The 27981-nt window shown below is 39.4% G+C and overlaps 1 protein-coding gene across 2 annotated transcripts; it reads right to left on the bottom strand.

The window, feature by feature from the left end:
• Positions 1-83: 83 nt before the first annotated feature.
• On the bottom strand, positions 84-20763 carry Ccdc90b (coiled-coil domain containing 90B). Of its 2 annotated transcripts, XM_036198648.1 has the most exons (9): positions 20261-20760; positions 12303-12422; positions 11229-11332; positions 7892-7993; positions 6676-6717; positions 6524-6595; positions 5792-5845; positions 3804-3918; positions 84-511 (listed from the first exon to the last, which is right to left on the bottom strand). In XM_036198648.1, exons 1-9 carry the CDS (start codon positions 20358-20360, stop codon positions 453-455), a joined length of 768 nt encoding a protein of 255 aa, XP_036054541.1. In that variant the 5' UTR covers positions 20361-20760; the 3' UTR covers positions 84-452. The 2 variants fall into 2 exon arrangements, with proteins under 2 accessions (XP_036054541.1, XP_036054546.1); XM_036198653.1 differs by lacking the exon at positions 7892-7993 and having other exon boundaries at positions 20261-20763.
• Between the last annotated feature and the right edge of the window lie 7218 nt (positions 20764-27981).

Genomic DNA, 27981 nt, shown 5'->3' with positions numbered 1-27981 from the left:
GCAAAGGGATAGACATTATTTTAAAATTTATTACTCACTACAAAAAATCTCTACTTATATAGGAAGTCACTTGGAAAAGCCAATCAACTTTGTTGTAGTATTTTATTTCATATAAAAATCTAACTGGAATAATAAGCAGGGAAGTAAAATCCAGTAAGTATGTTGACTATGGAACTGTCTTCAAGTATGCAATCTGATAACAAATACTACTTCATTTACAAAGCTACAAAGCTCAAATGCAAAACTGTTTTTGTTGCTGTAGTTATCAAAAGGATAAGGATGAAATGCCCTTCTATCTCAAACCAGGCTTTGGGAGACAGCTTTTCAACATATAAAGTCATATAACGTAAAAGTAAAATACCAAAACACTTGTATTTAGTCCATCAGTACTTCGGAGAATTTGTAGTAAATCCATTCTGTGGAGTGATCAGCAGCCAACAGCAGGAGTGTCACTATTCCTTCCAGAACCTATAAAACCCCAATGCTATTGCCAAACAAGTGAACACTGAGGCTGTGGAAAGAAAGAAACTATATTATAAGGTAGAGTTTAATTAGTTTCAGGTATTAAAATAGTAATTAAGTGAACAGAAACAAAGAAAATCAAATTTATATCCCATGTTCTTTATTCCCTAGAAAACTAAACTAAGGATAAAAGGCATTTGTAAAGTAAGATTTACATCAATAGCTTCCAGTGTTTTAGAGGGTAAAAATAAAAATAATTTAAAAATATAAGTGTTGCCAGGTGGTGGTGGTGCACACCTTTAATCCCAGCACTCAGGAGGCAGAGCCAGGTGGATCTCTGTGAGTTTGAGGCTAGCCTGGGCTACAGAGTGAGTTCCAAGAAAGGCACCAAAACTACACAGAGAAACCCTGTCTCGAAAAACCAAAAAAAAAAAAAGAAAAAAAAAAAAGTGTGTGTGTGAGAGAGAGAGAGAGAGAGAGAGAGAGAGAGTGTGTGTGTGTGTGTGTGTGTGTGTGTGTGTGTGTGTGTGCTGTCAGAAAATGTAAGCAGCACCTCAAGGTTACTAGCACTGTGTCTTAGGTTTCTATTGCTGTAATAACCACTATAACTAAAGCAGCTTGGGGAGAAAGGGTTTATTTTATCTTACACTCTCAGGTCACACTCCATCACTGAGCAAAGTCAGCACAGGAACTCCAGCCAAGAACATGGAGACAGGAACTGAAGCTGAAACCAGATGGCTAACTGGCATACTTAGCCCACTTTCAGCCTGTCCAGAGGCTGGTGACACCACCCACAGTGGGCTGAGTCTTTCACCATCAATCATTAATCAAGAAAACTCCCCACAGGCTTGCCTACAGGCTAATCTGATGGAGGCGTTTTCTCAGTTGAGGTTTCTGGGCACAGATGGTATATGCCTGTATTTCCAGACACTTGGGAGACTAAGCCTATAAGTTTTGGCCAAATTGACAGCCAAATCCTACCATGCTTGGTATTTGTGAATCTTCAATAAATGGGACCTTATTGTGTTAGCAATGTCTCGGGTATTCTAGGACAAATAGATCCACTCATGCCATATCTTCCTACTTATTTAAAAATAGGTAATTGTGGCTTCCTAAAATGCTTATCAGTAACAACAGTACTAAAATATATTTAAAGAAGGAGGAAAGAGAAAGTGCCTCATATTATTGGTTCTAAATCTTCAGTGAAAAAAAAAAACAAAAGAAGGATGACTCAGGAAAAAATCTTTATTATTTATTTATTTTTATGTGTATGTGTATTTTACATGTATGTCTGTGAGCTATGTGTGCGCTTTGTACCTGTAGAGGCCAGAAAAGGGCATTGGATCTCCTGGGACTGGAGTTATAGAGGACTATGAGCCACAACGTGGGTGCTGGGAACCAAACCCTAGTCCTTTAGGAGAACAACCAGAGTGCTTAACCACTGAGCCTTCTCTCCAGACCCAGGAAAATCTTTTCTAAAACAATTGCTAATTTGCTTATTTCTTTTGTTACCACTAAGTCTATTAGATTTGCCTTGTAGATCTAAACTGTTGAATGGAAGCTTTTTGGAAAATGTCACCATCTTTAACTTGGAGGGTAAAAGGGGTTGTTTAAACTATGGTATTCTTTAGGTGAATACTCAAGAGAATATTGGAAAATGGCAGGTAGGATTGGAAACCATGCCTTTGTTGCTCTGGGACTGTTTTTAGAAGAGAATGAACATTCCAAATGGCTATTTGGAATTTCCCTCAGCATTACAGTTAAGCCCAAGGCCTTCAAATCTACAGACTTTTCTAGAATAGGGGTTTTCAAAGCCTAGGTATAGAATTATTTTTTAATCTGAATTTTAAGCAGGAATCTAATGTTAAAGAGATAAAAAAACAGAGCCCTCAGAGTTAAGAAAAGAGCTATACATCAGTTGAGGGCTGGCTCCTTTATCTTCTAACTTGCCAAATAACCACAAACAGTGGCTGCCCAGAAAACCACTATGATCAGAAATTTTTTTTATAGTATTTTGTTAATACAGACATTTAAAATAGGTGTACCTTCTGAATCCAAATTTTCAAATGTGCATAGCAACAAGGGTACAGAAGTGTGTGTCCTTAGAAAAGCATGCATATATATGGATGTTCAGAGTAGCAATGCTCTTAAGGATGAAGAATTCAAAGCAACATTCTTGGGGAAATTATAACATATTGATACAACAGAATGGTATCTTTTGTAATAAAAAGATGTGCATTAATGTTAAAATATATTTAAGACATAGTTACATTTAAACACACAGAGTTAATTATAATGTGTAATTCCTTTTTTGTTTGTTTATTTTGCTTTGTTTTTCGAGACAGGGTTTCTCTGTGTAGCTTTGCGCCTTTCTTGGAACTCACTTGGTAGCCCAGGCTGGCCTCGAACTCACAGAGATCCGCCTGTCTCTGCCTCCCGAGTGCTGGGATTAAAGGTGTGCGCCACCACCACCTGGCTTTTTTTATAAAAAATTTATTTATTTATTATGTATACAATGTTCTGCCTGCATATATGGCTGCAGGCCAGAAGAGGGCACCAGATCTCATTACAGATGGTTGTGAGCCACCATGTGGTTGCTGGGTATTGAATTTAGGACCTTTGGAAGAGCAGTCAGTACTCTTAACAACTGAGCCATCTCTCCAGCCTCCCTATAATGTGTAATTCCTTTTTACAAGTCTGTATATTACTTGTATATAGCAGACAAGATATAAACTGCTAATAGTAAATAAAGAAGGTGAGGGGATTTTCACTACTCTTGAATTATATGGACAATTCAAATGAAAATATATTGCTTTTAAGAAAAAGGAAACAGACAAGTAATTCTTAACTAATGCATACTTCTCATCTCATGGGGGCCATAAAACTTAGGAGAGATTGAAATTGTGGAGCTCAGTAGGGGACAAGCCAGTTTGGGGACAGTATTTGTATGCTCAGTGGGTTTGAGGTAAGATGTTTCTGTACCCTCCACTCTTCTCTGCTTGCTGTGTTTTTAACAGCCTACATCTTCTTTAGTCATCTTTCTAACACCATTCAAATCTTTACAATAAAATGAATTTTTTTTACTGTGGAATTTACTCAATTTTACCACTTGTTCTTTGGTTTGTTTCTTGATAGCCAGACACCCTTTTATCTAAGTGAACTGCCTAGCTGCCTAATCAACTTTGCTGTTGAAACTGGAACCCTCTTCAGGCAGAACAGGGTATCAAGCAATAAAGAACATTTTAGCTCCTTTTTTCTGACCTGGCATAGTTATCCTGCCAAGTAGGACCCAACAGATCCCAAGATTCCCTGTCGGCAATTCCTTTCTCCGACAGACTTACCTGCAAGATAACGAACTGTCTCAAGTTTGTTCGACTCCATCAGTGTTTTTAAGGATGCAATTTCAGTGTCGATTTTATTACTGGTCTCTGAAATAATACTTTTGGTTTGGGTATCCTGTAGCAAATCAGAATAAACAGAGTTTTACGTTTGTCCCTATGTATTATGGACAAAATCTTTTATATGAAAACCTTCAGTTGTGTGCTAATAGTGCATTTCAAAAAGTCTGCATTGATAGTAAATAAATACTAGCAAGTGACAAAAATATTCCTCCAATTTCATATCTGGAGGCAATTTCCTCAAATTATTCAATACTGGGCATAGTGTACTAAAAATCTCCTAAGATCTATGAAACCTAAGTATATGATAAACTAAGAAGTAAACATGTTGGGCCCAGACCTATCATTTTATGTGTAAAGTCCTTGGAATATTATTAACACTTTAAAAACATAAAGACATATTTTAAATATATTTTGCCAAAAAAATCATCCAAGGTTATAGTATGAATGGAGATCAATATAAAAGGAACTGGAATATACCTAGTGGGTAACTTTGCAAATATAGGGAGCAGAACTCAGAAATTAGCTGAGAGAGTTTGCTCATTTCCTTAATTATCTACTTTCTCTGGCCAAGAAATATATGAAAATGGATTCCTGAAGGCACAGGTGATCTTCCCTTCTACTAAATTCTGAACAAGAGAACTTTTTAAGAAAAGGATGAGGCTAAATCAGAAAGCTAGAGAGTTTACTTACTATTTAATGATTATATTACAGGATTATTGAGAATGTAAACAAGACCTCTAAGTACAGGGTTTAGAGCCTGGGTTCTTGATTTGAGACAGGATATCACATAGTAGCCCAGCCTGGCTTTAAACTCATGACAGTCCCGAGTTCTGGGATTACATACCACATCTGGATTAGAATCTTCTGGATTAGAATCTGTATTCTTTTTTAAAAATTATTTATTTTTATTTCACATGCATTGGTGTTTTGCCTGCATGTCTATGTCTTTGTAAGGGTGTCTGATCTCCTGGAACTGGAGTTAAAACCACTTGTGAGCTGCCATATGGGTGCTTGGAATTGAACATAGGTCTTCTGGAAGAGAAGCCAATGCTCTTCTTAGCTACTGACCTATCTCTCCATCCCCTAGAATCTATGTTCTTATCTCAACTCTATTAACTACTGGCTGTGTGGTTAAACTTTTTGTGTATTATTTTCCAAACTGCTAAAGTAGAAATAATACTAATTATAGAGCCTGGCCTGAAGATTAAATGCATTAGCAGACATAAGTACATGTATATTTACTATGATTTAAAAATTTTAAAAATATTTGTTTAATTAAATCTAGACATTTACTTAAACAGTGATTTTTTTAATAAAAGTAGCTACTGCCTATATAAAAATAAATTAGTATGTCATGAAAAACTTAATTCTTTTGGGGGAGTGTTATTTTCAAGACAGAGTCTCACTGTGTAGCTCTGGTTGACCTGGACCTCACTATGTAGAGACCAGGCTGTCCTCAAACTCACAGAGATCCACCTCTGCCTCCCAAGTGCTGAGATTAAAAGCATGTACCACCATGCCTAATCCTTAATTCCTATTTTAAAAAGATTTATTTTATTTTAGAGTGTGTGTCTGTGTGTGGATATGCGCTGAGGCATCAGGCATGCGATCCCTTGGAACAGGAGGTACAGGTGGTTGTGAGCTGCCTATGTGAGTGAGCGCTAGGAGCCACTCTAGTCCTCTGTGAGGGTGGGATGCTGAGTCTCCAGCTCTGGTCAGCTTTCATTCTTACTCTAGGGTTGCAGCTTATGGAACCCCACTGCCTAGGGGCAGCTTTCCCCAGAGTGCTGGAAAACTGTAGCAGTGACGAAATCACATTCTACAGACTAGGTATTTAATCCAAGCTTATAAACTGATGCATATAAGAGTGGTCATAGAAGCAAGGAACATGAATAAGTGGAAGAGAAACTTCTATGTATTAACCTTACCTTTTTGGTAAATTCATTGGTTACTTCCATAAGTTGTTTTTCTTGATCCGTGAACTAAAGGATATGAAACCAGAAGGTTAAAGGAAAAAGGGCCACAAGATGACTCAACGGGAAAAGACACTTGCTGCACTGGCCTGCAATCAGTGGGATCCCTGGAGCCCACAGCAGGTGAAGGCAGACTGACTCTGCAGAGTTGTCTCTCATTTTGCATGTGTCATAACAACAACAATGAAAAAAGGTTATAAATAATTTAAAAAGCAATAAATAACAATTTCATTTAAAAACACATTATTGGAGGGACTGGGAAAATGGCTCAGCTGTTAAGAGAATTTGCCGTTTTTCCTGAGGACCTCAATTTGATGTCTGGCACCCACATCATGCAGCTCACCACAGTATATAACTCCAGCTCCAGGGGACCGGACACTTCTGGTCTCCTAGGGCATCTGCACTCATGTACAGATAGCCACATGTGGGGACACAACATACCTCTACACATGATTTTAAAATCTTCAAAAGTGCATTACTGGGCTGGTGAGAGGATGGCTCAGTAGCTAAAGGCACCTGCCACCAAGCCTGTCAACCCAAGTTCTATCCCGAGGACCCAGAGGTAGAAAGAAGAGAACTAACTCCCATAAGTCAGTCCTCTGACCTTCACCAGTGTGTGTGCCCACACAAATGCACACACACAAACAATGAATAAAATGCAATTAATTTTTTTAAAAAGTACATTACCATGTCTGTTACTCTGCTCCTTTCCAGGTTGATATCCAACTTATTATCTGCTCTGATTCGACTGGTTTCATGCTTTAAAGAAAATCAGTACTTTTAAAAATGTCCTTGTAGTGAGCATTTGTTCTAAACTTACTGGAAGAAATTTCACTTACAGTCAGCTGCTGCTTAACTTGATCTAATTCAATTTTCATTTTCTAGGTGAAAAGAGTGACAATTAGCATCAATCCAAAAGTCCCTAGGTTTACTTTAAAAGTTTGAAAACTTAGATTAGCAAAATTTGTATATCTATGGATTTTTAATACAGAATTATGACTTAAAAAGTAAAGAACTAATAGACCACTGTGTTCATTAAACAAATATTAGGTAGAAAACATTTAGTTTTGGTATTAGATTCTACCTTTAAAATGATTTGCTTTTTTAAATTTGAAAGTCTTTAAGCTAGGGCTGGAGACATGGCTCAATGCTTGCTCCTAGTTCAGAGGACCTGAGTTTAGTTCCCAACATCCATGTCTCATAGCTCACCAGCTGCCTATAACTCCAGATTCCGGAGATTTGATACCTCTAGAGGTACCACAAGGTATATATGTCTCTCTCTCACAGTCCCCCTCCTCTTCCATTCTAAGCCTCTCCCCCCCAAATTAATCTTAAATGCTAAGCTAGTGAAGAACTTAATTTCTGATTTAACTACAAAGATACATTTTGAGGGCCTACAGAGATGGTTAAGAGTGGTTACTGCTCTTCTAGGGGACCTGAATTTGGTTTGTAGCAATCATGACCAGTTGCTCACAACTGCCTGTTAATCCAACTCCATGGGATCTGATGCCCTCTTCTGGCACCTGCACCCATATATACAGTCACATACATATAAACAGAATTTTAAAATAATAAAAATGTAGTGACAAAGACAACACAGCATTAAATAAAATGGAGAACATCACAGTATTTTCACTTTTAGGAACAATATATAATAAGCTAGAAAATTTATACTGAGCTCAAATTTTTCTCCTCCTACATAAACAACTTACAGTATGTACTCAATATGCAAGAAATTGGTTTACAGATAAAGATTAGGTAAGGTTAACAGTGAATCTTGTTTTTGTTTTTTGTGACAGGACCTCATTTTATAGCCCTATCTGACCTGGAATGTGCTATGTACAGGCTGGCCTCAACCACACATCCACCCACCTGCCTCTGCTTCCTAAGTGCTGGAATTAAAGGGGTGCATCACCATGCCCAGCTTTAAACAGTGAATTTTTAATTTAAAAACTTGTAATACATGATATTATTTGCTCTTACTATTTACTAAGTAGCACACTTGTGAGATCAATTACTTTTTTATTACTAGTAGTAAGTTACAAGTTCTATCACCTCATTCTCTGCTCTCAGATTTGCAAATTCACTTTTTTCTAGGATGACCATGTCTTTCCTGATGGAATCCAAATGAGCCATTAGCTGTTGCACTGTTATTTCCTAGAAAATAAAATAAAAATAACCCAGTGATGTATGGAATGGTAGCATCCTTTTATTTCTTAATTGTTTCATAGAATTTTAAAAGAATATGTTAACATGCTAACAGGTATAATTACTGGTTACATAAAAAATACACATGAGGGGTTGGGAATTTAGCTCAGTGGTAGAGCGCTTGCCTAGCAAGGGCAAGGCCCTGGGTTCGATTCTCAGCTCAAAAAAAAAACAAAAACAAAAACAAAAACAAAAAACCACATGAAACTCACATATCTAAAATATAAAAATAAAAATGAGGAAATTCAGGGAAGAAAACTTTATCTCCCAGTGAAGAGAAATATCTAGGTCTTTTAATGAAGAGAATCCTAACAAAAGTGCTTATGTAGCTCCTGTAAGTTCCTGAACAAATAGTGCTTCAGAGTTTTTTTTTTAGATTAACTTATGTATTTTATGTATATAAGTGCTCTGTCTTCATGTATGCCAGAGGAGGGAATCAGATCCTTTTATAGATGGTTGTAGGTGCTGGGAATTGAACTCAGGACCTCTTGAAGAGCAGCCAGTGCTCTTAACTGCTGAGCCATCTCTCTAGTCCCTCAGTTCTGTTTTTTAATAATATTTCAGTGTTTTGATTTTGAGAGACTTTTCTACCACATGAAAATACTAAGATATTGAATAGGTATGGTTTTAAAAGAAAATAAGATATACAGCTAAAATAATTGCCCTTTATCAGCACAACATAATAGTTTTGTTTACATTTCCTGGTCTCTTTCCTATATTTGACACTACAAAGAAAATATGAAAGAAAAGGTAACTCCTGACAGATTCATAAGCATTTGCTTTATAAAGAACTTTAAACTTGATTTTTGCAGAAAAGGTCCTGTTCTACATAATTCTAAAAAGTACTCAGAGAATACTTCACTAGTTTTTGTAATAAATCCTCTACAGCTGAGAAAAATTAACTTCAACATTTTCAACAAAATTCCTGACCCTTTGGCCCCAGCCTTAGTGTGCATTAACTACACCTAGCAGAAGAACATTTCTGCAGAAATGGCTCCTAGAAACCCTACAAAGCAATCTAGTTCCATATTCAACTTCTTAAAATTAGATGATTCAAAACAAGAATGTGTAGTCTTGAGAGGGCCATATTTCTAGGGCCTGTTAGTCAAGAAGGTCCATGCAAGAAGAGCCACAGTTCAGTTCTAAAGTTACAGTTCTCCACTGCCTGGTCTGGGTAAGAAAGACTGAAAACTGACTTCAGTTTTCGGTAACAGAGGACATAGCAACTTCAGACACATGGTCAAGAAACTAAGTTAGCTCAAAGCTAAGACAGTTTAGTCTTTAAAGGGTCAACAACGCACACATCGTCAAATTTCACAAAGAGAATGGTCTACAAAGCTGTTTGAACCTAAACTGCCATTTTCTGTGTGACTTTCAACAAGTTACTTAACTTCTTTTTGTTTCCCTATTGGTAAAACAGAAATAACTACCCACATTCTTCAAAGAAATACAGCTTGAGATCCAAAAAGTCTACAAAACAGCACAAGTGCCTATCAAAACCTTTAAATGTGAAGCTGTAATCCATTATAAGCAGCCACATCTATTTTATGTGGAGTCATCAGTCTCGGTAGACTTACAGTGGCCTTTTCTGAAGTGATCATATGGTAGTGTGATTGCCAGATGGCCCTGAACCTTAGCTTTAGCCTTCATATCATCTTTGTGCTTTCTTTTGTCCTAGAGGTGGGGTTAGGCTCCTGGATGAAAGAGTATTTTAACGTCACAAACCAGTACTTTAAAAAGCCGAGAGTTTAATAGTAACATTTTTACCCTTATGCTACTTTTAATATGTAGGATTACATGGCTCTGACAGCAGGAATATTCCCCAAATCATAGTTGTTTTTTTTTTTTAGCTGAGGATCAAACCCAGGGCCTTGCACTTGCTAGGCAAGCACTCTACCATTGAGCTAAATCCTCAACCCCCAAATCATAGTTTTAATTGCATAAAAAAGGCATAAAACATAATAGTAAGTTATTTTATTGAAAATGTCAATAGCTCCTTTGGATAGATCAACAGAAGATAGATCAGAGCTTTGGGAGAATTAATTAAATGCATGGCTTTTTTTTATTCAGTTAATTACTAGCCTGTGATGACCCTGAAATAAGGTAAGCTAAAATAATGCAAAATTGAAAGGCCAGTTAAATATAAGAGATTCAGTTTCCATTTCCAATTAAGGATTATAGTATCTTTAAGAGCTTTTGATTTTCTATAACCCTTAAAATAATTAAATTCCATGAAATAGATTCTAATTTTATGTAAGAAATCCCAATCTTTGTCTGTGTTTTGAAATAACCATTGGAAGAAAAAAAAGACTAAATTTGAAAAAAAATAATTATAAGAAGAAAACATTTTTAAACAGTTCAAAGTCTTATTTATTTTTGTCCACTATCATTGAAATATGAAAAGTCTTAAAAATCATTCAACCCATGCACAGGTCAACAAAATGACTCAATAGGTAAGCATGCGTGTGTGCTGGCAGGCTTTACAACCTGAGTTTAACCCTTGGACCCTCGTGGCAGGAGGAGAGAACTGACTCCTGCAAGATGTTCTCTGACCTCCACACCTGTGCCATGGCATGCACCCTCCCCTCAATAAATAATGTTTAAAAGAATTTTTTTTTCTCCTGAGACATGGTTTCTTTGTGTAGCTCTGGCTGTCCTGGAATTCACTCTGTAGACCAGGCTGGCCTCGAACTTGGAGATCGCCTGCCTCTGTCTCCCAAGTGCTGGGATGAAATACATGTACCACCACCACCCAGATTACATTTTTTTTTTTTTTAAATTTCATATCCAGTCAGATTTAGACATTTTCGCCAGGTAATTTGTAAAGTCTTTTCTAGCCACGTTAGTCCCTCCTAGCTTTTAAGTCTGTGACGATTAACCAAACAAACATAAAAACAGTAAATGTGTCATCATATACAAAGGCTAACTCTTCTACTTTGGAGAGTTTTCTGGGGGGGAAAAGGTGTTTCACTAAAGTCTACCACCATTTCATAATTGAAATACCACATTTATTTCACACTGAGAAGATGACTGGATTCCACTTTTGGTATCACACTGTTAGGGACACTCTAGTTCTTCTGTTTTAAGACAGACTCTATGAAAGGTCTTTCAAATTTTTCCTCTCCTCCTTCCTTAGGAGAAATGATCTAATGAAACTCCCAGTAGTGATAAACAAGGACGTTACCTGTTGAGCTTTAGTTACCATCTCCTTATAGATAGTGTCCAGGCTGACATTTGATAATGTGCTTAGTACTGACACAATCGTCTCGGCTTGTGTCTTGTCAAATCCTGCACACAACAAGAAAATCCATATTTAAAACATTACATTACTAGAAGAAGAGACAGCTAGCAAACTTTCAGCACTTCAACTATTACACTTAAAACAGTTACAATGCTATCTTATTCTAAAAGTACTCTGTAATTCCTAATATGACTAGATCTACAACAAAACTGAATATTTCTAGTCTGTTTGATAGTGCTTATATAACTGGCAATAGAGTGGTGGTATTTTCACGTGTACTCAATTTCTATTTGGTTGATAGTGAGGTTAAGCACCTTCACATTTTTAGTTATTTTTCTGTATACTGCTTTTTTACATGGCCTTTGCCTACTTTTCTATAAAATTACTAAACTCTGTTTTTGATTCATAAGAACTCCTTAATATTTAGGTTTATCTAGAATTTCAGTAAGTAGATTTAATGTTTTTGAATACCCATTCTGCAATGTCAATCAGCTGTTCACTTGTAATATATTACCATATCTGGAAATATTTTATTCCTTAATTTTTTATTCTTCAACATTTATACTTCCATCCAGAATTTACTATTAGCCTTTTTTCTTTTTTACTTCACTGGAATTATTTTGTACATGTAACTTTATACAATTTTTTTTTTTTTTACAATATGTCTTTCACCAACAATATGATTTTAAGTGACTATAAAACATTGTGGTGTATGGTGGGCACTTGTTTCAAAAAATTCCTCTTAATTGTTGGTAACAATGCCATTGTCTTGACTTGGGAATTTATTATTATAATAGTGCTGCTAATTTTCTTCTTTCAAGTACTTGTTTTTTGGTTTTTTTTGTTTTTTGGTTTTTTTCGAGACAGGGTTTCTCTGTAGCTCTGGTGCCTGTCCTGGACTAGCTCTGTAGCCCAGGCTGGCCTCGAACTCACAGAGATCCGCCTGGCTCTGCCTCCCGAGTGCTGGGATTACAGGCGTGCGCCACCACCACCCAGCTTCAAGTACTTGTTTCTTACCATGAGTTTCCAAGTCCTGCACCAGCTCATGGGTATCAAAAGTTAATTTTCTTTGTTCTAAAGGAGTTATGTCCACTGGCCTCCTGTCATAACTTGCCTTAGTTGTGGTGGTCAAGAAACCTGAAAAGAGAAGACAGTGTTATCTTCTAGTAATTTGCAGTGGTATCACACTTTGGCTTCTAAAGAGCTTTTCTCATCTATTTAAATACAGTTCTAGCTTCCTAATTAGGAGTCCTGTAATCTCACCCAAATTAACTGACTCTCCTGAACCCTTTTCATCTGAAAAGTCTCTGATGCTATTCTGTACATATCAAACATTCAACATGTTTCATTTTCTTCTTTTATCATTCAGAAATGTTTTAAGAGTTGGTCTAAATTCTAATGTGGCATATATTAACTGCTCTGGACATCACTGCTTCTATTCTAATTACCAGCATCTGCCCTTCTTTCTTCAGTATCCAGAAGTTTCTTATAGAGCTACAAAACTTTTCTATGTATATGTTCTTACCTAACATGCCCTTTGTTCTCTTATATACCCACATCATTTATTTCCTACAGTATTCGTCTCTAATACAGTTAGCATGTTAGCTGTTTTCTTTCTGACCCAGACTGTAAGTCCTATGCTGTCATGGCTGTATTTTTTGTTACTGTATGTTTAGGACCCATAAGGGCACTTGTGTAGCAGTTTCCTCCAAGATCGGAAGGAACATTCCATCCTGCAGGGAAGCTCCTTAAGCAGGGAGGTAAACAACTCAAAATAGCTTTAGGAAGTCCCTAAAACTGACCAGATTCACTACAGCTCCCTCAACACACCAGAATAAGCAATACAAGCTGAGAGATCCTCTCGATTGGAAGGAAGCTGCACAGATGATTCCAGGAGAATTCAAATTGCTAAGAAGACTCCTAGGAGACTTCAACCTTTTGAGCTGCCTGCAGGCTGTATCTCCCAGCTTTGTGAGCTGTCACCCAGGCTAGGGTGGGACAGCTACTGATACTTTGAGTCATTTCTGCTCCTGTAAGTAATCCTTCACCAATCCTGTAAGTAACCACAATAAAACTCATGGTTCACCAAGTTGGACTTTGGTGTTATCTGTACTTTGGTCTGTCATGGGCTCCCTAACTAGTGTGAATCAATGTGTGTGTTGTGTCTCCCCAGGAAAAGTTTTGTCATACAACAACACTTTGATACACAGATGAGTCACACAATCAGTGAATTGGATTTTTAAGTCCTGGAGCATTTACTGGTCAGTATAGGAGCCCATTCATTTCTGAAGTCTTCTTGTCCTGTTCCATTAAGTTCCCAAAACTTAACTCAGACACAGTATAGTCTTTTTCTCTGTTACTGATTAATTTTATTATAAAGTATTTCCTCTGATGAATTCTGCACATATAAAACTATTATGATACATTAAGATAATAGCTGTCAGTGTAATAGTCAAATATAAGGTATTATACCAGATAACTTATATGCTGCCAATGCAAAGTAATATTATTCACATTTTTTCTTTTTCTTTCTTTCTTTTTTTTTTTTTTTTGTGGAGCTGAGGATAGAACCCAGGGTCTTGCGCTTGCTAGGCAAGCACTCTACCACTGAGCTAAATCCCCAACCCTATTCACATTTTTAAATATATTAAAAAAAAAAAAAACGCTTATTAGAGCTGGATATGGTACTCATGCCGGATGAGGTACTCATGCTGGATATGGTGATTCTAGCACTCAGAAGACTGAGGCAAGAGGAGCATGAATTCAGTGCTACCCTGGGCTACACACTGAAACCAGACCAGACTAGACCAAACCATATGAAGCTTAGGAAAGGCAAAAAATATGCTTAGGTTACAGACCCAGTGGTAGGTAACAGAATTCCAGTTTAGGTTCTTTTGACTACAAAGCTCACATTCTTTCTATCACCTTATGTTGTCTATCTCTTATTTATCCCAAGCTACTTATATATCTAGGTACTTAAACAGCAGCTTCAACTTCAGGCATTACTTTATGCTAGTAATTTTTTAAAAAAAAAATTATTATGTATACAGAAGAGGGTACCAGATCTCATTACAGATGGTTGTGAGCCACCATGTGGGTGCTGGGAATTGAACTCAGGACCTCTGGAAGAGCAGTCAGTGCTTAACTTCTGAGCCATCCCTCCAGCCCTTATGCTAGTAATTTATAGGGCATGTGTGATTTCTTTTTAAATATTTTTTATAGCCAACAAATGTTGACTAAGCACCATGTCATGTGCTAGGCACAGAGCGATATATACAGAAGCCAGACATTCCTGGTGTCTTCACTGATTTTTGTGGACTGGAAGGCAGTAAATAGGTGTTATTAAAAAAAGAAAAAAAAAAAAAATCAAAGCCTCACCTCTGAATTCCATTAACCAAAGAGATAAAAGCAGCAGCTGGAAAAGTGGAACCATGATTTAAATAAACTAGCATAGTCAGCCTTCAAAATGTGCTTTTGTATGTCACACCCAAAATAGGAGAGAAAAATAAAACTCAGAACTGTTGATTTCAGTAGTTGCCCTATACAGCTGCATTAGGAGTAATGACTTGTACCTCCCCCCCTTTTTTTTGGAGCTGAGGATAGAACCCAGGGTCTTGCGCTTGCTAGGCAAGCACTCTACCACTGAGTTAAATCCCCAACCCAACTTGTGCCCTTAGTTACTGCTTCCTCATTACAAGTTTATTCTACTTTAGAGAAGATGAGGAATACTTACATAACATTTCAATATTTTCATGCTCATTACCAAATTCTTAAAATTCTCATTTTATTGATGGAGGAAAGTGATGCTCAGAGGCAAGTATGATATATCTTAGAACTTAGGTCTCATGGGTAGTCAAACTGGTACAGTTCCTGATTTCAGTCAACAAATAATGAATGCTTCATATAAAAATCACTTCCTTGGGATAGAGACTAAATACCTTACCATTGCCAACAAATCTTGGCAAGGCACAGCTAATCTAACATCCTATTATGTGCTCTGGCTCTTAAGACTTTAACTTTATAAACATGCCATCTGCTTGCTTTCCCTTCTTGGGGCATTTGCACAGCCTGTGTTCTGAAAGCTCTCCTTTGCCTGTTCCTATTCATTCTTCAGAGCTCTGCACAAATGTCTTTTCTGGTGGGAAGTGTGCAAGGATTCCTGAGGTCAGATCTCTCCTAATGGCTTTTAAAAGTACCTTGTGATATTCTTTTGTAACACCACTCACAATTTTTATATTTACACAACTATTAATGTATAAGTTCCCCATTATATCAGGCATTAGTCAACTGCTGCCCTCAGGCTACCAATACCCAGTCTTCAAAGTTGTTTCTATAAATAAAACTTTACTGGAATTATTATCTATGGCTGCTTTCATGCTTCAATGAGAGAACTTGTATTCAATCACATGGGCCATACAGCCTAAAACATTTACCATTTGCCTCTTACACAGAAAGTTTTGTTAACCACCAAAGTAAACCTTGAAAGTACGGGCTACATCTGTTCTTGGTCTCCATTGGGTTTCCAGTATCCAACGGTTTTAGGTGCTCTAAAGACACATGTTGGACAACAGGGACTATGTTTGGCATTGTATGTACAATGATGAATGATGTTTTGAGGTCAGAGACTTGTTCATGTTTGTCTCAGATGTGTTGCAGGATATTTGATCACACTGTGAACCTCACACTGTGATTGTGGTATTTACTGGGAACACCTGTTTATAGTTGTGGTGTGGCTCAGCCCTAGCACACACTTTTAATTTAAGAGCTTTCTGCTTGAATATTGTAAACAGGAGGTAGAGCAAGCAACCTGATGACAAGAGTGAACAGAGGATTATTAAGAAAAAAAAAGGAGAATATGAGGGAGTCAGGATGATGGATAGCGAGAAGCACGGGAGATAGAAGGGAAGACATTGGAGTTTAAGGAGGTTTTGTTTGAGACCGTAGGAAAGAGAAGTTTTGGTGGAGGAGGAAGGTCATCTCTGCCTCTCTGAGCCAGTAGGCTTTCACTCCAGCTCCCAAGTCTTTATCAGTAAATTGAACAATTGAGATTCTGTTAAAAACAACAGCTGGGCTCAGATGATCCAATCTCAGCCTTGTGAGCAGAAGACTGTACGGTGTGTACTTCTGCTCTGGACTTTTAAGGCTGTGGTTTTTATGATGTGATTTCAATATATATCCACAGGGGCAAAAAGAGACATTTGGTCCTTTTATGGGAATAAAGATTATCTGGAAATGACACTTGTTATAGGAAATCTTAAAGTTAAAATCTTTAAGAAATCTTAAAGATAAACAGAATGGGCAAAATTCACCAAGGCATGCAACACTGTTGTTTCTACCTTGGGTTGTATTTATAATGTGGCTAAGTATAATGAAAGATATGTGGGATATTTCTTTAAGAAGAAATAATAAGTCTACATCAGTGGTTCTCACACTTCCTAATGCTGTGACCCTTTAATAAAGTTCCTAATGTTGTAGTGACCCCCCCAACCACAAAATTATTTTCATTGCTACTTCATAAGTATAATTTTGCTACTGCTATGAACTGTAATGTAAATATCTGTGTTTTCCAATGGTAGGTCTTTGAACCCCAAAGGGGTCATGACCCACAGGTTGAGAACCACTGGTGTACATGATGTATATTACTTGTGTGCATGTCTGTGGAGGCTACAAAAGAGTGCTGGAACCAGTGGTGGTGGTAGTTGCACATGCCTTTAATCTCGGCACTGGAAGGGCGGGGAGGAGACAGGCAGATCTCTGTGAGTTCGAGGCCAGCCTGGTCTACAGAGAAACTCCACGAGAGCCAGGATGGCTACACAGAGAAACTCCATCTCAAAACCAAAACCAAAAAAACCCCAAACAAACAAAAAACAAAAACTGGATCCTGGGCTAGAGAGAAGGCTCAGAGGTTAGGAGCACTGGCTGCTCTTCTAGAGGTTCTGAGTTCAATTCCCAGCAACCACATGATGGCTCACAACCATCTGTAATGAGATCTGGTGCCCTCTTCTGGCATGCAAGCAGAACACTGTATACACAAATAAATAAATCTTTTTAAACAAAACAAAACAAAACTGGATCCCCTGGAGCTGGAGTTACAGGCAGTTAGAAGCACTGCCTGAGATGGGTGCTGGGAACCAAACTCTGGTCCTCTGGAAGAGCAGCTAGTGTTTTGAACTGCTGAACCATCTTGCCTGCCCATTTCTTTCTTTTATGTGACACTGTCTCTGTTGTGGGTGTTGATAAGGTCTCTAGCAACAGGACTTTGAGTGAGTTAAGGTGTGTGTTTCTTTTCTCTTTCAAGGCAAAAACAGAACTGAGAAGCCTTTGAATGTTCCTAATAAGGTGTCATGATCACTGGCTTGACTGTGCCATGAGCAATTGGATTCATAAATACTCCTTAAGAGTACATTTGACATCTAAACAAAACCCAAATATCTATAAAAAACCCTGTATCTTTCTCTTCATTTTGATTTTTTTCAAACTCATCTTGTGTATTTACAGTGACAAAAACAAATTCAAAGTTAAAAGACTTATCAACTTAAAAAAACTACGAAGTTGTACATCAGATCTCTGGACTATCTTGTACTACAGTATGCCTTTCTGCTGGAAAAGGTCAGAGTTTACTTTTTCTTTTTTTCTTTCCAGAGCTGAGGACCGAACCCAGGGCCTTGTGCTTGCTAGGCAAGCGCTCTACCACTGAGCTAAATCCCCAACCCCCAGAGTTTACTTTTTCAAAAGGCATAAAAAGCCGAATGGTGGTGGCACATGCCTTTAATCCCAGCACTTGGGAAGCAGAGGCAGGAGGATTTCTGTGAGTTCGAGGCCAGCCTGGTCTACAGATCAAGTTCCAGGATAGGCTCCAAAGCTACAGAGAGAAATCCTGTCTCAGAAAAACAACAACAACAACAACAACAACAACCATATAAAATAGAGTTCATTAAATCTAAGTTGCAAGTTTTATTAATTTACTGCCTGTTTTTAGAACTGAACCACTTCAATGACATAATAGGTTAGTTTTCTTATTTATTTGTGTATTTGTGTATGGAGTATGCATGTGAGAGTGTGCATGCAACAGTGTGTGTGGAGGTCAGAGGACAACTTTCAGGAGTTAGTTCTCTTCCATCCCATGAGTCCCAGGACAGAAATCTCATCATCAGGCTTGGGCAGCAGTACCTCTGTTCGCTGAGTCATCTTGGCTGGTTCTAGCTTGTTATTTCTCTATAGGAATTCAAAGAATACCCATTAAAGCATATATTCTTACATTATAGCCTACTGACATGCTGTGTATGTTCCTTCAGGAGATCTATGGCAAATTAAATGAACTAATAAAAATGCCCGCTCTCCGCCTTTGGGTACTAACTCAGTACTTCTAGCCATAAGGCTTGGGAATCTGTGCTTAAAGGAAACATCTGCAATGTCTCTAATGTACTTAAGTGTAGAAATTAGTAACAAACTAGTAATGTGGCACTTTGAAGAGAAAATTTAGACAAATCACGTCTTCCTATTTATTATTCCTTTAAAGAGTAGTGGACTAGATAACTAGGTCTTTCCATGGAATAAAGATCAGCTTTCAAATTTGCTTGGCTATTGAAATTATTTACTTACAGTAAGCAGTAAATACCCGTTACACTGAACAGGGGCACAAACCATGCACTAATTTTAAGGGAAGACAAGATTTACTTGAGTACCCAGACTCAAGTGGAATCAACAACTGTATTAAAATTGTAACATTTACTGGGGGTGTTATATTTTTGGTATGACATGTATTTTAAAATGTTTATTTATACAAAGTATATTTCTAAAAGCACACAGATGAATCGAGGTTTGAATTATTTCTCAGAACAATGCTAGGCCTTTGTGTGTGAGGATGAGGGTGAGGGTCAGAGTCCTTTGGTATCCTGCTGTCTGCCCACCTAATTCTTTTGAGAGGGCAGCTTTCATTGAAGCTGGAATTGGCTGATGGCCACAGCAAGGGCCTTTTATGAGGAGGGTGTTGGGGATTCAAATTCCTGTTAGCACACTTGTGCAGTATATGATTTTACCAGTGGCTCCATCCCCTCATCCCTTTTGAAAAGTTCATCAGAATGTGTGTGCATACTAACTACCTAAATATATAACCAAAGACTTGTGAATAATCCTCGTTAGTTGCATAGTAGCCTTACAAGGGCAGCTGTGACTGCAGGTCAGTGATGTAAATAAAATTAAAGAACAGGTTAAAAACAAAACAAAACAAGAAAACAAGCCACACAAGTGTGGAGGCAGGAGAGGTGTGTTTGAGCACTGAATGGCTCAGTTTATCACCATAGATCCAGGAAGAACAGAAGGAGGTGGTGGTTTTAAAAATTTAAAAGCAAATACACACACACACACACACACACACACACACACACACACGCACGCACGCACGCACGCACGCACGCACGCACGCACGCGAGCACGCACGCACGCACGCGCGCGCGCGCGCCTTGGAAGTAGTTCTCAGCCAGGACATACAGACTAACAGAGGGGCCCAAGTTTTGGAAACGCATAGGTTCAACTTAAAAAATGCCTGCTATGTGATTTTTTTTTTAAGGACTCGAGAATTAGGGCGAGAATAAAGCATTTGACCTGAAATGTGTGCTGTAATCTACCACAACCCTGAGCTCCAAGTTGCTAAATAAGTAAATCTGAACAGTAAACTAAAAGAAATCAAGACACTCGCAAACTATCTTAAGAGTTCATCAACTTTATGAGACCGAACAGCAAGCCTGCATCCTTCCCCCTTACTCCGAAGCCCAGGTCCATAGAAACTGCGTCTCCAAGGACGCCGACTGCCCTTATCCTAGACCCCAAGGGTTTAACCGGCGACCTGCAAGCCCGGATCCTCTGGGGTGGCTTTGCGCCTGTGGGCGGGGCCCGGCAGGGGGTGTGTCCCTCTCGAGTACGCCTGAGCAGACACGACCCGCTCGAATCGTCTCCCTGAGCGATTCCCGTCTCACCTCTCCGCAGGGCAGATGACAGACGCCCGTGGGGAGTTGAAATCCAGCGTGCTTCACCGCCTTCAGGGCGTAGGAGCCGCCAGAACCAGCGGCTCCTCATAGTCTCAGAGATCCGGGTCAGCAAGAGGAAGCGGAAGGCGTATTTAATTTCGCAGAGGCTTTCGGACAATGAAGTTCTCGCACCACAAGGATGCTGGGAAATGTAGTTTCCGTCCTGTTAATTAAAACATCTATTTACGTGGTCTCCCACGTGAGTCTGGGCCTCGTCATATAGCCACACTTCACTAAAACGACTCAGAGCGTATCCCTTTAACTCGTCACCTCTTCAGCAGCTCTTTCCGCCTTTACCGCTCCAAGAAACCCGGGGTCTTACAGAACCTTCGGGCGCCCATTTGCGGGCCGTGAGCTACAGTGCCACAGCAAGCTTTCCAGAGTCCAGTGTAGCCGCATAGCATCCTGGGACTCGCAGTCCTCGCTGCTGAGCTTTGTAAGGGAGACCGCACAGTAGCTTCATCCTTGAGATTTGTGGAAGTCCATCCCGCAGCACATTTTTGCAGTTTCCCATCTTTCTGCTTGGCCCTCTGGTGCACTGGAGGACCAACTGTTTTAGGTCCTTTCTTCAGGGAAACGGAAGTTCTCCTGGGTAGGTCACTTTTATAATTTACACCTCTCCAACTTCAGTTACCATAGTAATTGCTCCACTTGGTAAAATCTTGAAAATAACGTTGTATCAGTGGCTTCCTTAGATCTCAACTTTGTGAGAATCAACTATCTGCCAACCACCATCATGTGAGTGTTTAAACAGTTAATTTTCTAGTCCAGCTGAGAGTGAGGTATTGGCAGTATTTGCAATAGCCAAGCTATGGAAGAATCCTAGGAGTCCGTCAACAGATGAATGGACAAGAAGAATGTACTATATGCACAATGTAGTTTTGTTCAGCCATAAAGAAAATCAAAATCATGACATTTGTGAGAAAATGGGAGAGTATCATATTAAGCAAAGTGAACCATACCCACAAATACAAAACCCCCATGTTTTTCCTTATATATACAATCTAGGGATGTGTATGTGTATGACATAAAATTGAAGGGGGGGAGCTCTTTGGAAAGAGGAAGGGGAGAGTAAAAAGAATAATTAATGAGGAATACATAAGCACGGAGTACTTTATACTCAATAAGAATGCCATTATTAAACACATCATTGTACAGTGAACATACACTAATAAAATAACTAAGAAAAGAGAGAAGAGGTAGGATCAAAACTTCTTTTGAAGGATTTTTATTAAGTAGAGATTGTAGGACAAGGTTTCCTAGGGAGAACACTGGAGTGAGCTAGCACACTTTATTAATCTTGCTTCTTAGTCATGGCCTTTGCATTCGCTGCTTTTTCAGCTTGGTGAACTTTTTCTAGTGTGTTCTACCAACTTCTTCATGTTCTTCAAATCCCAGCTGAAATACCTCCTCACAAAGCCTTTTATCACCACACACATACATGTGCACATTGGGTGCTTTCGTTAAGAACCCCACCTTTTCATGTCATGAGCTTATCTATATCCTACGTAGTGGTGACAACCACATTTACGGCTGTGTTCTCTAGCACTTGGCATAGTGTCTGGCCCACAACAAGTCTTGATAAACAGATGTTAAGTGAACGTGTGAGTGTTTAAAATATAGTCATAATTTGGTAAGGAATCCTTTAGATGGGGGCAAAGGAATATATGGATCTTGGGTGGAATTAGGGGAAATTAAGGTTAAAAATGGAATAAAAATGAGTAAAGAATTTGAGTTTTGCACAGTGGACTCACAATAAGTTTTGAGACTTTTCAAGCCACAATAAGTTTAAAGTCCATTTAAGTTCCTTCCCAGGAAGGAACTATTTGCCTTTCTCCAATTCAGGCCAACGAGTCCTTTCTTGTGCCACCGGTGTGAGGTGGCCTGGGTGTGAGAGCTGCAACTTCTCCGAAGTAATCTAGTTTGTCCGTTACTCAAAGGCTGGAGCAGAGGTAGTGAGTCCCCATTTTTCATTATGGAGGACAGCTGTTATTATTTGTTATTCTTATGTGGCCCAAATTTCGATAAGCGTTACTATTTGCCAACCACATATATAATAAAGCTGGTACTTCTTCTCCAGTTCGCAAGTGATTTGTGCTAAATGACCTGATTGATGCGTGCGAGAAAAGTAGTACCGGCTCAGCCCCACAGTGCTCAATCTCCAGCAGAGAGCAAAGATACTTGCTGGTCTGAGGTCAGAGACCAGGATGGCCACAATATTAAACATGAGGATAGGCAGTGGTAGCACACGCCTTTAATCCCGGGGAGTGACAGCAGAAAGACTAAGATATATAAGGCGTGAAGACCAGAAACTAGCAGCATTTGGCTGGTTAAGCTTTTAGGCTTTGGAGCAACAGTTCAGCTGAGAGCCATTGGGATGAGGACTCAGAAGCATGCAGTCTGAGGAAACAAGACCAGCTGAGGAACTGGCGAGGTGAGGAGACTGTGGCTTGTTCTGCTTCTCTGATCTTCCAGCATTCACTCCAATAACTGGCCTCGGGTTTGTTCTTATTAATAAGACCTGTTAAGATTCCAACTACACTGATCTCTTCGGTGGGCTTCCAGTTTCATCTCTAGTGTGATGATGCAACATCCATAAGCATTTAAAATGCCCAAACTCTCTCCAAGGCCCGGATGTCTGAGGACCCAGAGCTAAGGTTGGCATAATTGGTTGGGATGACCGGACAGTGTGAGTGCAGTTTGGGTGATGTAGATGAGAGAGAAGGCAGCATGCAACTCCCACAGCCATCCTCTTCTCTACCATAGCTGATTCCAGTGCATTTTAAAAAGGGGCCAGTGAAATGGCTTTGGATCTAGATTTCATTTTCTACCTTAGCTTCCTTGTTAGTTCTTGACACTAGGGGGCGTATTTGAGAAAGGCTAGAGGACAGTCCTTTGTTCTTTCTGAAGCTTATTTTTCAGATTTTTGTGTAATTCTGGAGACAGAGGAGCCCATGGTCACTAGAGCTTTGTGGAAACTATGCTAACATCACATTGCTTTCCTGGCTTAAAAGTGGCAGCCACTCCTTACCTTTTGCAAATCAGGGGACAGCTCTTTCCCTGAGTACACCAGGAAGTCAACAATGACTCTCAGTTACAAGTCTGCCAATTACAGTAAAATCAAAGGAAAGTATGATTAAAATAAAATAACAAAAAAGACCTGTCTGAGAATTGTATGCTTTACAGCGGTATATCATCTCCTGGTTTCTATCATTAAGTATTCATTTGTTCTTTCAAAAAGTCATGGTTTATGGTGCTAAGTACTGGGACAGACTATGAAGAGACATAGGCAAAACAGTCCTGGCCTCGGGTTGGTTGTGAGTTTAAGAACTACTATAGTGAAGGGCAGTATGGCTGCCAAGGAAACATATAAGAGGGGTTTATACTGCTGGACGTGAAGCTCTGTAAAGAGCATTCCTTTGAAAGACTAGATAAAGGTAGAGGCGGATTTGGCAGATGGTAGTGTGGGGAATGTTGTGTGTAGAAGGCATCAGCATACGCAAAAATTGGGAAGTGTGTGTGAGAAAGCCTCACTCACCCAGGAACAGGGACAGCTGCTATAGCAGTGAATTGAGCATAGGCTTAGAAGATGAGGTCAGAAAAAGTGGGGCTGACCCTCAGTGAGTAAGAAGCACCTTGGGCCAGATGGTGGTGGTACACACCTTTAATCCCAGCACTTGGGAGACAAAGGCAGGCAAACCTCTGAGTTCAAGGCCAGTCTGGTCTAACTGGTCTACAGATCCAGTTCTAGGACAGCCAAGGCTACAAAGAAACCTTGTCTTGAAACAACTTGCCACCCTTCAAAAAATAAAGGAAGCACCATTGGAAGCCATTCACCTGGGGTGTGGCACTGAGAAAGTCTTTGCTTAGCCTTCATATCTAGGCTTTTATTTTAGCATTCAGGGCTATATTTTTCATCAAGGTCCCCTGTGCACACTGACTTTAGGAGCCTTAGCAATTCTTCCTTTTTTTCTTTTTTTTTTTTTTTAAAGATATATTTATTTATTATGTATACAGAGTTCTGCCTGTTTGTATGCCAGAAGAGGGCACTAGATCTCAGTATAGATGGTTATGAGCCACCATGTGGTTGCTAGATCTCTATATAGATGATTGTGAGCGGCCATGTTGGTGCTGGCAATTGAACTCAAGACCTCTGGAAGAGCAGCCTGGAAGGGGTTAAGTACTCTTAACCTCTGAGCTGTCTATCCAGCCCACAACTCCTCCTTTTCTGGGCAGGGATAAAATCTTTCTCTGTAGAGACTGAGCCCCAATTCAGGATAACATCCTCATAGTACTGCTTGGTTGCCTCAAACAATCAATGTACAACTACTACATCTATTGAATCCCATTTCTGTAGCAGTTCTTTTCTTTGGGCAGCCAGCTCACAAATAACAACAGGGAGACTTATTATTAATTATGAAAGCTCAGCCTTAACTTAGGCTTGTTCATAACTCATTCTTATAACTTAAATTAATCCATATTTTAAAATCTACATTCTGTCATGTGACTCGTTACTTCATCTCTCTGTACTGCCTATCCTGCTTCCTCTCTGTCTGGCTGGAGACTCCCCCTTTCTTCTTCCCAGAGTCCTCTCTGTCCCTGGAAGTCCTGCCTAACCTCTTCCTGCCTAGCTATTGGACTCTCAGCTCTTTAGTAAACCAGTCAGAAGGCACCTTGGCAAAGACACATCTTCACAGTGTAAATAAATATTCCACAGCACATCCTTGCCAGGTAAACCTCTTACCTACTAAGTAGTTTTCCCTTTTTTCTGCTACTCTCAACCTCTGGCTAAACCAATCTCTCTCTCTCTCTCTATCTGTATGTATGTATGTATGTATGTATGTATGTATGTATGTATGTATATTTGTTTTTCCGAGACAGGGTTTCTCTATGTAGTTTTGTACCTTTCCTGGATTTGGTTTTTTTTTTTTTTTTTCTTTTGTGTGTGTGTGTGTGTGTGTTTCATGTGCCATGACACATGTGGTCAGAGGACAACTTTGTGAGTTGGTTCTCTCCACCATGGGATCCAGGATGAACTCAGGTCACAGGCTTGCACACTAAGTTCTTTTACTTGCTGAGCCATCTCACTAGCCCCTAACTAACCTCTTCTTAGCCATATAGTTTGTATGGTTTTAGCTTTATTTTGGAAACTTTTAAGCCTGACTCACCAATTACAGTTACCTCACTAATTATACTTACCCTACCAATTATAATTACCTCACTGGGGCAAATATTGACATGGGTATTTAAAGGAACAGAAGCTGGGAACTCTTGGAATATAGACTCTTATCTCCAAGACAACAATTCCCAGTAGCAGTGATTTCTCCCATTTTATAGTGTATACACTGAAGCCCAAAAGGATAAAGAACTTGTTTAGTGCCTCACAACTTCTGTGGATGGTATCTAAGGTTTTGGATGTCTGACTACAGGAAAGACCTTTCTTCTATTCTGTGTGACCTTTCTCATGAACTTTCTATCCAGTTGCTGCCCACCGTGTTGTTGGGTTTTAGGATTTCTACAGTGAGCTAAAGTCATATGGGATAAGGGAACTACATTTGAGAAAATGCTCCAATCAGATTGGCCTGGGGGAGGGTCCAGCTCACTGGGAATGGTGCCACCCCTGGGCAGGTGGTCCTGAGTTGTATAAGAAAGCAAGCTGAGCAAGTAATGGGAACAAAGCCAATGGATAGCTTTCCTTTGTGGTCTGTGGTGTACTAAAATCAGGCCTTGAGTTCCTGCCTTGGATACCCTTGATGATGTAAGCTAAATAAACCCATTTGTCCCCAGGTTTATCATAGAGACAGGAAGCAAACTGGGACACTATATTGGGTAGCACTCAGCTCAGTTGAGAATCATTTAATTCCAATCCTAGATTGCTAGGGAAGGGACTCTGATTTGCTCCATTTGGATTTGACACCTAACATTTAACTGATAACTATGGCTATGTGACAGAGCCACATTATACAGTCTGAGATGTTATGGGAGGAAGTGGGTTGAGAATTCCTTATTGAAATAATTTGCTTATGGGAGACCCAGATATGACAAAGGACATTCCTTATCAGCTTTTATGAAAATGTGTAAAAAAAAAACACAACAGAATTAGAAATGTAAAAAATTATGGCACTCCAAACTGTTATGGATATGGGAGAGGAGAGGGGATGATATTTATGAGACACTGAAAGCAGCCTGAGATAGAAGACTTTTTGCATGTTGTGGATACTCCTGAAGATGGCCCTTCAATCAGAAGTTGTGCTCTTTCCTCCAGAAGCCTGAGGGACAGGAGTTTCTTTGCTTAGCTCCCAGCAGCTACAGAGACATCAGCAGGACTGGGAACCTCTTCAAGCATTATGTGGATCTTTGTGTTGGTATATTAAGAGTAACAATCACCAGAATCACAGAATGTCAATATTGTGATATAGTTAACCCTTAAAGGATTGACTTAGGACTACAAATTGGAAAGACTAAGAGTTCTCTAAACTTCAAAACTAAGAAGTGGTTCTAAAAGGCAGATGCGCATAATAGGGGCCCTGTAGAGGCCCAGAGAAAGATCTTAATGTAGAGTTAGGATGATAAATGAATACATTCTGCTGCAGGAATGCTGCAGAAACATCTTTAGATGTACTCAGCCAAGATCAAAGGGTCTTACCTAAATATGCCTTTCTACAGCACTGTGGTAGTTGCATTTGAGTTTATAGATAAAGATGCTTAAAAAATTTTACAGTTGCTCTTAGCAAATTCATTCCATAGCTTGGGTTTGTTTATTCTCAAGTTTTTAAAGCCATTATAAGATCCCAAACCTTGAATCTTGCAGGTAAGATGCAATGGTCCGGCATAGGCATACCAGTTCTACAGCCTGCAATATAAAATAGGATTGGGTAAAGCATTTCTCCCATATTCAAGGTCTTGATAGGTGTGGGGCCCCATAGAGGCTCCCTAGGTCAGAGAATCTGAGCTTGCTTTGCCCAGAAGGGCTGCATAATGGGATGATTTGGCCAGAGGTGTGGTTACCAGGTGTTTTGAAGGGTCTACACTTGGCTGTACATTATACTTTGATCTTGAAAAGGGGAGGTCTTTTGCCCCTCCCCTTGCTGATGGATAAAAGGCCCATTATGAATAAAGTTGGGGCAGCTGGTTATTGACCCAGGGCCCTCCCAAAGCTATCCTGTGTTTTTGTCTTTTCTCTCTGTCTCTGTCTATATTTCTGTCTAGTACTTCCTCATTCCTCTCTCCTCCCCATAAGAACCCTTCAACAGGTAGGAACTGAACTTTGACATATGGTGATATTGTGTTCCCCAATATATTGTGCACCCTAAGAAACTTATCTGGGGTCATAGAACAGAACAGCCACTAGATATAGAGGCCAGAAAATGATGGCACACACACCTTTAATCCTAGCATTCCAAAGACAGAGATCTGTCTGGATCTCTGTGAGTTCAAAGCCATACTGGAAACAGCCAGGCATGGTGACACATGCCTTTTAATCCCAGGAAGTGATGGCAGGAAGCAGAAAGGTATATAAGGTGTGAAAAACCAGAAACTAGAGCCTGGTTAGGCTTTTAGGCGTCTGAGCAGCAGTCCAGCTGAGATCCATTTGGATAAGGACACAGAGTCTTCCAGTTTGAGGAAACGAGATCAGCTGAGGAGTTGACGAGGTGAGGTTAGCTGTGGCT

The sequence above is a fragment of the Onychomys torridus genome, chromosome 1, assembly GCF_903995425.1.
Source record: "Onychomys torridus chromosome 1, mOncTor1.1, whole genome shotgun sequence".
NCBI lineage: Eukaryota > Metazoa > Chordata > Mammalia > Rodentia > Cricetidae > Onychomys > Onychomys torridus.
The sequence above is the reverse complement of the archived record's forward strand: the minus strand, read 5'-3'. Positions and strand labels throughout refer to the sequence as shown.